Here is a 10,335-nt window from a genome sequence, read left to right on the forward strand (position 1 = left end):
TTTTAAATTTGGTGTTTAAATAAATTGTAATCCCACATGACAATTCTTAGAATTAATGGTATAAAAACAAATTCTACGGAAATGAAAAATGTGTGATGCACTATTGTTCCTCTGCTTCATCTTGCTTTCTCTGCAATTCTGTTCCTCTCTCTACACTTCCCTCCCTCTGGGATTGTGTTTTCTGAATTTTCCCACCAACACGCGTCAAATACCCAGTTGGTAGGCACAAATTCCCATCGGTCTTCTGGCTTCCTTGTTTGATTGAGAGAAGCTCAAGTCAATGCCAGAAGACCAGAAATGTCAATCATGTAACGTCATTGATAATAATCCATTGAAATTGCGTTACGGCGTCCTCACGTCAAATAACTGGTAACAGATTTAATTTTTAGCTCGTTAAAAGAAGCCCTTGACCAGGCCAGGCCCATCTGTGGCCCATCCAAGTAAATATAACAACAGTCTTGTCTACTGGTTCTACAGACCAAAGCTACATTGATTGAGGCCTCTTTACATTCACCAGTTCTTCAAGAAAGGTCGAAGTCGAACTCGTCATCCAATCCAAGGCTGCTCAGCTTCGATTCCACCCTCACGCGGCGGCCATTTTATCTCAAGGTACATTATTCATCTTTTTTTTTTTTTTTAATAATATCGATTAAGTAGTTACAAGATTTTTTAGCTTCATTTCGTTGTTATCTGTAACAGTTCTGATCTTGTAAAGATTTTAAATTTTTTCACTGCACGCTGGAGCTTAAACTCTGTTTCTGAGGTATCGTTTTTCATTGATAGTTTCACTCACTTGGTTTTCAATTAGCTGCGTTTGATTTTTTTTTTTTTTCTTTTTGGGTTTCGTTTAGTTTCTTTAGTTGAATTTGACGACAAGCACGCACCAGGAATAATCAATAGTGATTTGGAAATCCAGAACATACGATAGCGTAGTGAAAATTCATGCTAGAATGTTTTTGGTTCATGAAACTTGTTTGTTTTATGTCAAAGCCTAATGCTTCTTGGTTGACTTTAATAATGAAGATTTTGGTATCGTGGTGATACTATTGATGATTGTTTTCATGATAGAAGGCAGAGTATTATGCCCGCAGATGTATGGAAATGATCTACACTTTAGTAATTATAGTGCTAAAACGATAACATATATGGTTGTGTGTTCCTAAGTTGGCAATGTGTTTTAAAATTTATGCACTGTCGATATCATATTTTTTGAAATATTGCCTCCATGTAAAGTTTAAGCCGGCTACCTAACTGATAGTGTGTTTACTGTGCAGTTATGTTAAGTTTGAGATCTTGTTGTATGGGCTAAATCCTTGAAACCCTTTTGGTGAAGATGCTATGTGAAGAGGTATGCACAAATATCTTCAAGATTTATTTTTTATAACATATGAATCTCTTTTGACTAATATGTGTTCTTGAAATGAAGGATCAAAAGAAGAGAAACAGCTGAGAGGGAAACAAAAATGGTGAAGGCCATATCCAATCCTCACAACAGGGAGATGGCCATCAGGAGGAGGATCTCAAGCATGTACTTCTCTCGCTCTGCTTGAATTTTTAAGTAGCTTCATGTGGATGTGGTTAAGGCAGTTTCTTTAGATAAAGTCTTTATAAACAACTGCATATATTAAAATCAACAGTAACAATATCTGGGTCTGTAACATGTACTTCAAGAGTAATCACTACTATGATTTATTAGTTCTATTCTTTCAAGTCTTTAAGGTATTAGGTACACCATGGTATCTGTTTCCGTACACTGTGAAGTAATAAATGTGCTGTTAATACACTCACGCAAAAGTATTTGCTTTATCATTAACAAGTGGCTATGGGTTTGGATCATAGTACAAGAACCAGTAATACCGTGTAAGATACTCATGTTTTTGCTTCGTATTGCTGATTTTGCCAACCCCTTTTATTAACTGCTTAGTTACTTTTTTCATTATTTAATTGTCAATACTATCTATCATCATTGATGCAAACAACTAAACAATTTACAATTTTATAGATATAATAAACGAGAAGATGATTTTCCGTCATTGAGAGAATACAATGATTACTTGGAGGAAGTGGAGGATATGAGTAAGAACTCTTATGATCCAGATTATCCATCCTTCTGAGATTCCAATTGCAAGGGAGCTATTTGACATGAAAGCTTTGTATTGCAGTATTTAACTTGATTGAAGGAGTAGATGTACAAGCTATTGAAGAAAAAATTCAACAATACCAAAAAGAAAATGCTGAACAAATAATGATCAATCAAGCTCGAAAGGTATTTTATATTGTAGTTTTTTCTTACTAAAAACATCCTTTACAATTTCTGGTATGACTGGTGATTAAATTTGGCATTTCTTCATTGATTTATGTCACAGAAATTACAGTGAATTTGTGCTCTGTGTTTGATTGTAGCCTTAGTTAATTCGAGATTTTATCTCCAAAAATTTTCTTAGAAGTTATTAATCTTAGTAATGTTGATCCTAATCTAACAGGCAGAAGAATTAGCTGCAGCTCTGGCAGCAAGCAAAGGAAATCCTGCACAGAATGATAACGATGTGGTGAGGATAAATAATTTTCTTGGTCACCTTAGTCTTGTGACTTGTTTTGTTAAATGGATTAATAATAGTCATTAATTTTTTAAAAAATTTGTTGATTCATTATGGGTTATGTCTCCATCATCATTATGTATAGTTTTTTCTTTCTTTCCCTTGAATTGATTTAGGCAACATGGAATTGAAATTAAAATTCACCAGATTGATCCACTTGTGTCATTATATCTACCTTAAAGTGTGTGAAGGATATTGAAATTTGACAGTTGTGACTACTTTCCAATATTGAACTTTTACTGCTTATATATACCCATCCTAACGGAAACAGAAAACCTGTAAACCACAAAAAAAAAAAAAAAAAAATAGTCAAAAACCCCTTCGAAATTCCTAATTGATGAAGAAAAGAGAGCTGTCTTCAAATTCCTTTGTAGAAGCCCTGAGAGAGGCATCAAAGTAAATTTTGTCCCACAGATTGTTAATCTTGTCACTTGTTTTCTTCAAAAATATATATACTTCACTCCTGCCAGTTAACCCAAAACTAGGCCAAGACTGAACTCCTCCATAAGTTTTTTGCCTTCTACTTTACCTGAAGTTGACACTTTGTTCAGTTTGTATACATTTAAAGTTTATAACTGATCCATGTTATCTGACATGAAAATATAAAGCTTCTTTTTGAGTGGTGCCTGCTGTTATGAGCAATTATATGAATTTTTCTGTAATTTGAAAGCATTAATTCTGTGTATTCTGAAAATCCATCGAAGGTTCCAAGGCCTTGTAAATCTTGGAGTCAAATGTGACACAAATTGTACTTATCTCATCAGCTATTTCATGTAAGCCGGCTTGTTGCATATATTGCATGTGAGGCTAAAAGTTCCTGGTGTGGGATTTATAAAGCCCTGCAAAACCAATTCTATCATAGGACTGCCTTTTCACCAGTATTGCTTTGTCTTTAAGCATTATCTGTACAAACTTATTCTTATACTTTTCCTAGCTTGAGGATGACAGTTAACTCATGCAGTTCAGACTTGAAATCTCTGGCAGTGACATCTTTCGAATGGATATTCAGTTTCCATTTTTTCCATAGCCATTTTCTTACTAGCTCTCAAACTCAAACATTCACTAACGAAAACTTCCAAAGAATTGTCATTTAATCTTCTCTTATTTCCATGATCCTGATCTGCCTTTGGCAGGAATTCGGGAGTCTGTCCCAACAAATAATTTTTTTTGTGTTTTCCTTGTTGTGATAATGAAATTCATGGTGTCTGTCATGGATATTTTATCTTAAATATTATTCTTCACGATTTTATCAGTTATTATTATTATTTCTTAATCCACCTTGAACATTCTATTTTGTAATTCGTTTTGTTGCTGAGACAGGCCCCAGGTGAGAATTCTCAGGCAAGCATTGGTGTTGGAACACACGGACAATATGCCCCTACACTGGCTGGAGGGCAGCCACGACCACAACCAGTACCGCTTCCAGGAGGCCTGGACATTCATGGTTATTCTTTCGATGATGAGGAAATGATGAAGCTTCGAGCAGAGAGGGGTGGAAAGGCAGGAGGATGGAGTATAGAACTAAGCAAGAAAAGGGCTCTGGAGGAAGCCTTTTCAAGCATTTGGATTTAATTTCTCGGTGCCACTACCCTTATGTTGTGAAGGCATCAGAATTGATTTCTCAAGCACCATTCTCTTGCTGTCTTCATCAGATTTTGACATGTGAGCCGAAACTAGTTATAAGCATTTCAAGTGACAGATTTCACATGTAATTGGGGTGAAAGAACTGATACAACATTTAGGACAGTAACATAGAGATAATTTTGCCTTCCATTGGTATTTAAAAGCATAACAATGGCATTGTGAGAGATAAGGTGGATTCGATTTAAGCTATTCGAGTTTGGATTAATACTCAATTTGAACGAGTTGAGTTTACACAGAGATAGTCCCAGTTTGACCCAATCATCAGAAATTCATCCACATTTTATAATACTAGTTTACATTTTTTTATGTTCATTACAATTAAGGATCAAATCAATATCAGCCATTAGTTGATTTTACAGAGGTTTCTCTTTAAGGGCCTCAAAGCCGAAAGCCAAAATGATCAACAATGAATCCAATCTCCCTTCTCCCGTCGTCTACGTTCTAATTTGTCAGTTTTATTGATTCAAAGGTCAGTAATCATGAAGACAAGAAGAGATGGTGCCAATTGGTTCAACTTGATAAATGCACCAAACTACTTGAGCCAAATGGGCTTCGCCCCTGTACCACCGCCAAGTTTCCAAGCATATTTCAATTTTATGGACATGGTGCTGGGTCATGATCCTCATAATTTCTTCTACTGGAATTTAATCTCAAGTGAATTTGTTGGAAATTATTTTTCATCGGCTGTGTTTTATATCTTTTTCTCTCCATTGGATTTGTATGTAATGTCAATTCCAATCAGAGCCTCCCTCTCACAAGGGAAAAGATGATTGGAATCCATTTCTAGCAATGCTCAATCAGTATATAAACAAAAAATGGTCAGTACCCTTCAATGGGCTGACTTCTTTTATCTTAAACTGAGATTATTTGACAAGAAAGGTAATTTCGAATGTGGCTCGAAGAAAATCGAACAATAAATAAGATGCAGAAGTGAAATGAAGAATATATGTGAGCATGATTAAAATCCCATGATGAATCCGGAAGTACTCTCCCGGGAAGAAGTGTGCATAAACTATGTTCTTACTCAGTCAAGAGCAGCTATGACTGCATCAGTCACCTCTTGGGTGGTGCTGATTCCTCCGAGATCTTTTGTTTGGTGGTTGCCTTCCAATATTACTCGCTTGACAGCAGTTTCTAACCGATCAGCAAATGAGGGAAACTGGAGATGTCTCAGCATCATGGCGGATGAAAGAAGCAATGCTACTGGGTTTGCTTTCTTTTGTTCCACTATTTTCTCATTGCCCACATTTCCTGCCGAAGCACCTTGCTCAAATATAGCATGATCTGGCCCGACATTGCCTGGAAACCACAGTGACAATCATGACTAAATTTCAACCAGATATAATCCCTTAAGTGTCAGTGAGATATTTTTTCTATCTAAATATTTGTAGGGAAAAACGGAAAGATAGAATCCAAGAGAGATGTCTTTGGCAAAGAGACTAGTGCAGTTTGAACATTGAGAATTGTAATTGTCTTTGGCAAAGAGAGAATCCACGAGAGATGTCTTCCCACTTTATGCATAAAAAACAATCAAAAGGGAATCAAAGCCTCTAGGATTGGCCACGGTTTTTCACCCATTGCCAAGCGTCAGATAAAGTTTCTCTTCACAAATCTCTTCTACAAGAGGTAACTCATATTTTGAGACTAATATTTATGTGTAATTTTGAAGCAACAAAATTGGTCCATTTCAATCTTATAGTTCGTATCACCACTTTGATTTTAAACTCATTCATACATCTGCTGTATATTGTCTAAACCTATTGATTTCTCTAACCAGGAACTGATGCTAACGGTTTACCAATGTAGCACTTTTGATTGGATACGGTATTATGTGCAAATTAAAGCTTTTATTGCTTTGATTACTTGCACCTTCTTTTTTAATTATTGTCGATACATCTTCTTTAATTTCTCATATGAAAAAAAAATTGCTCCTTTTAATCAAAGTAGCTCCTTCTGATGTTCCATTCCTACATAGATTTGTACTCATGGTACATTGAGCAAAACACTACAGACTGTTACACATGTACAGACTAAACTCTTTTTGCAAATCTATAAAAGTGTCCTGCATTCTGTAATATAAATATATACTAAATTTCTTCAGAGAATTTCTTGTGCCACAAACAGATGCCATTAATAAGAATTCCACAACAAAAATTCAATGAATCCAAAGTTTCTTAATCAAAACTCAGTTACCATACCTCCTGGCATGACTCCTGTACCACCAGCAATACCAGCTGCTGTGTTTGCGACCAGGTTGCCATAAAGGTTGGGAGTCACCTGAAAATTTTGAGATCAGCATCAGCTGTAGAATTGACCATTGAAATAGGAGGTAATGAAGAAATCAATACAGAAGGCAGTCACTAAAGTTGCCAGAGACCACAATCAAACTTCAGCAACAAGACTCCCGGTATGGTAATTATTTTCACACAATAGTTATCAAAAGAGCCACCAAATTTGAAAACATTTCAGCCAAAATTTGGCCCATGTTAATGAAAAGCTATATTCACAATGACAAAAAGAAACGTATATTATCCATTTCTAATCTTCTAAGTTTTTTGGCAGAATAGTGCTACATTATTCACAGTTCAAAAATGGATGTAAGGTTTCCCAAAAATAACAAGACTAACCCTCCATTTTCAGGGTTCGGATGTTGAGAATGTCTAATTTTTCCAGCATAGAAGATGGTTTCTTCAAATGCTCTGCCAAAGAGAGATACAACAACCCACATTTTTTTGAAGTACTCAAGCAGAATTATATTTCAATATCCACTCCCACCTTAATAAAATATCTCTGTTTCTCATATTCACCCATACTTATTTCTTTGTTGGTTTCTCTTACATGGATGTAAACTTCAACATACTTTAAATGTTAGTTGTTATGAGTTAGTTAAAAACACAACACCATTGATCTAATTATTCAAGCAACTTGGTCTCACCACCAAAAATCAGATTCAAAAAGATATGAAATCTATAATGCCAAACAAAAAGAAAAATTGTATTTGCGGTTTATCTTAGAATTCAAATAAATGTTGGGCAAAGGGGAAGCTGATATCACCCATGGTATAATTACCCATCAAAGCAAACAAAAATGTTTCAATTATATTATCATTTAATTCAACTGCATACCATGACATCAAATTGCTCAGGCTTGGACACGAGCTGCATGCAGCAGTTGTCAACAATAATTTCACTATACTTGATCCCAGGATATTTTGTGGCAACCTCTCGACAAGATTCCAAGAATAGACCATCAGCAAGCTTCATAATGTTTGCTTTATGCACTGCAGTCACCTTCTTTCTGTTGTTCAGGTATGCATACTCAAAAGCATACTTTGCAATACGCTCTGAACAAAACTTTGTTATCACCTAGGAAAAAGGGTAGTATGAGATACAACAATAAGGGAGAACTATGCACCACTAAGGAGACAAATCAATGAATGGACAGTAAATAAACCCAATGACAACATTCATCAAATAAAACATTTACATTTACACAACCAAAAAATCAACAATTTTATTTTAAAAACTCTTTTCTTTTATGTCCTTGAAGGCATCGTACCAAATAGGTAATCATCTATTAAAAGCAGCCAAAAATATTTCCACAGGTCCCATTATTTATGCTTTCTCAAAATAGACAGACCAAAGGAATGATAGCTGTTTTAACTATCAAAAACCCCATTTTAGTTACAAGCCTTAGATGGGACAAGCATGTCATATCCAGAATCTGCACGCCCATCCACTAAAAGGAAAAAATTTATATGGAACAAGCATACCACATCATTCATATGTCTGTCATAAAAACAAGCCACCTTTGATTTACCATATTATTTTCATTTCATCAATAACCACCGTCACAATGACCTGTGTTAAAAACTACCACCAAATACTGTTTCGCATCGGTCCCATCTATAACTTTTATTTATGTTATTACTATACTAGAAAATATAGAAATATTCGGTATGTTGTTTCTGAATCGACATATGAATGACTTGGTACGCCAGTACCACCTAAAGTTTTTTTTTTTTTTTTTATAAATGTAATATTACTAACATTCAGCTAAACAGTAAACATAACTATTTCAATAACCAGAATATCTGGAAGTGTTGCATCCGTTCCATCAGAGAGATTCTCTTAATCTTAATTATGTTATTAATAAAAGAGAATTTATAAGGCAAACGTGATATTTTTCCTGAACTGACATACAAATGGATGGCTTCATGCGCCCGTCCCGCCAAGTTTTTTGAAATGTAATATCAATGACAGTCCACGCAACACTAGTAACATTCAGCTAAGAGCATTATCCAAAACATTCTCTTTTTGATTAAATTTCTGAATCAATAACCCAATTTGATAAACAAACAATGATATAAACAGAGCTTAACAATCAATACCTTAAGGCTCTCGACAACTCCAGAAACCACCTCGTGTTCGAGTCCGGAGTACTCACCCTCAGTGTTCTCTCTAATTACAACAATATCCACGTTCTCATGGCGCGTCGGCAATCCCGGCAAATTAAAACAATTAACCAACGACGCGTACAAATCCATCTCCTTTCTTAACTGCAGGTTCAACGAACTAACACCACCGCCCATTGGCGTCGCCAAACCTCCCTTCAAACAAACCTTATTCTTCTTTATCGAATCAATCACTTCTTCCGGAACCTTTTTCATGTCCCCGTGCACTTCATACTTTTCAAAGTACACAGGCGCGTGCATGGCTTCCATTACTTGCTCGACAGCGCCCGTTACCAGTGGACCGATTCCGTCTCCTGGAAGTAGAGTTACCGCACGCGGAGAGCCGTCTCCGGGCCGTGGCATGTAGGTTACAGATCGGGTCGGGATGAGAGACCTGGAACATTGGTTTGTGGAGTTCGTAAGGAGTTCTTTAAGGATCGGTGTGAAACGCCGAGCCATCGGGTCAGGTTATAAGGTTACCGATTGAGTAATATGGAAAAATTAGAGGCGTTAGCGTTATACGTTTACTTGATCAAAGCAGCAGCAGCAGCCATGAAAGAGTTGAAAGATGAGAAGAGGCGGAATAAGTGGGCAATTGTGATCGAGTGCGGTCACGATCATTATAACGGTTTTGACTAGCGGAACTGAAACGCGGTGTTTCGGTTGTAATTTGAAAATTTCTCGTTACCTTCCTGGAGACTTCATTGTCATAATATCCCCACAATTTTTAATATCTTACCAATTCATACACTAACTATGATTATAAAACATAAGTACAAACCTTGATGTGTTATTATATAATTAATTAATATTGAATTAAAAATAAAGTATTATTTAGTCTATTCATCAAAATCAAACTTCAATTTTAATAATCAAATGATATTTTTGTTACTTTATGTAATTTGTAATAATATTAATATCATTTATACTCTTATCAGTAGATATATATATATTTTTTATGTTTCTTCTCCTTTTTTATTTTTTTATTGTCGAAAAATGCCCAAGAAGGAGTCGACAACTTTAAAAGTCCCCTTCTCCTCTTTAATCATTTTTTTATTGTCAAAAAACACTTTAAGGGAGCTTGTGCATCTAAAAGCTCCCTGAAATTATAATAAATTAATGGCAATAATTTGCATATTCTAAAAGATGGAGGCTTCTTAAGTGAAGAATACATCTCACGGAGACACCCCCCTCTCCAGTCTCTTACGAGTTTCTACATCTAGTGACGGATCTAGAAGTAAAATTTATAATTGTCATTGATATAATTTTATTTTTTGAAAGTATTATAAAATGATTTCATTATCAATACTATTAAATATATTATTTTTTATATAAGCAACTAAGATTGGATCCTAATCGTGTTAGCTCGCTCTAAAAAATATGTTCAATTAGGTTTAGCTCAATTCAAATTCGTTTAATTTGAATTCAAATCAAATTTAAGTAATAAAATTGGACTCATTTTTTAAATCAAGTCAAACTCGAGTTTCGGTGTTTGACTCAAATTCATAGTTCAAACATATAGTTTAGATTTGTGGTTTAAGTTTGATGTAAATTCATGGTTCGAATCAACAACTTAAATTTATGGATTGGATTTATAATTTAAGTTCATAATTCATTAACAAAATGACACTATTTTACTCA

The 10,335-nt window shown here is 35.1% G+C and overlaps 2 protein-coding genes across 4 annotated transcripts; one reads left to right on the forward strand and one right to left on the reverse strand.

Annotated features, from left to right (window-relative positions):
• Positions 1–468: 468 nt before the first annotated feature.
• Positions 469–4,476, forward strand: LOC123199411 (CDK-activating kinase assembly factor MAT1-like). Of its 2 annotated transcripts, XM_044614408.1 has the most exons (8): positions 471–609; positions 700–763; positions 1,275–1,348; positions 1,427–1,528; positions 2,003–2,076; positions 2,163–2,266; positions 2,484–2,549; positions 3,918–4,476. In XM_044614408.1, the coding sequence occupies exons 4-8, from the start codon at positions 1,464–1,466 to the stop codon at positions 4,167–4,169; spliced, it is 561 nt and encodes a 186-aa protein (XP_044470343.1). In that variant the 5' UTR covers positions 471–609; positions 700–763; positions 1,275–1,348; positions 1,427–1,463; the 3' UTR covers positions 4,170–4,476. The 2 variants fall into 2 exon arrangements, with proteins under 2 accessions (XP_044470342.1, XP_044470343.1); XM_044614407.1 differs by lacking the exon at positions 700–763 and having other exon boundaries at positions 469–609.
• Positions 4,477–5,046: 570 nt separating this feature from the next.
• On the reverse strand, positions 5,047–9,303 carry LOC123199409 (isocitrate dehydrogenase [NAD] regulatory subunit 1, mitochondrial-like). 2 transcript variants are annotated; one of them, XM_044614406.1, is made up of 4 exons: positions 8,632–9,303; positions 7,367–7,594; positions 6,440–6,518; positions 5,047–5,540 (listed from the first exon to the last, which is right to left on the reverse strand). In XM_044614406.1, exons 1-4 carry the CDS (start codon positions 9,151–9,153, stop codon positions 5,266–5,268), a joined length of 1,104 nt encoding a protein of 367 aa, XP_044470341.1. In that variant the 5' UTR covers positions 9,154–9,303; the 3' UTR covers positions 5,047–5,265. The 2 variants fall into 2 exon arrangements, with proteins under 2 accessions (XP_044470341.1, XP_044470340.1); XM_044614405.1 differs by having other exon boundaries at positions 7,367–7,606; positions 8,632–9,302.
• Between the last annotated feature and the right edge of the window lie 1,032 nt (positions 9,304–10,335).

The sequence above is a fragment of the Mangifera indica genome, chromosome 16 (assembly GCF_011075055.1).
Source record: "Mangifera indica cultivar Alphonso chromosome 16, CATAS_Mindica_2.1, whole genome shotgun sequence".
Lineage (NCBI taxonomy): Eukaryota > Viridiplantae > Streptophyta > Magnoliopsida > Sapindales > Anacardiaceae > Mangifera > Mangifera indica.

Excerpts from the sequence above, each read along its gene's own strand:
- LOC123199411 (XM_044614407.1), top strand. The coding sequence starts at position 1,464 with ATGGTGAAGGCCATATCCAATCCTCACAACAGGGAGATGGCCATCAGG. Across the intron at positions 2,267-2,483 it reads TGATCAATCAAGCTCGAAAG|GCAGAAGAATTAGCTGCAGC; the intron begins GTATTTTATATT and ends CTAATCTAACAG. Across the intron at positions 2,550-3,917 it reads CACAGAATGATAACGATGTG|GCCCCAGGTGAGAATTCTCA; the intron begins GTGAGGATAAAT and ends TTGCTGAGACAG.
- LOC123199409 (XM_044614405.1), bottom strand. The coding sequence starts at position 9,153 with ATGGCTCGGCGTTTCACACCGATCCTTAAAGAACTCCTTACGAACTCC. Across the intron at positions 6,519-7,366 it reads CTGAGCAATTTGATGTCATG|GTGACTCCCAACCTTTATGG; the intron begins GTATGCAGTTGA and ends CAAAATTTTCAG. Across the intron at positions 5,541-6,439 it reads TACAGGAGTCATGCCAGGAG|GCAATGTCGGGCCAGATCAT; the intron begins GTATGGTAACTG and ends TGTGGTTTCCAG.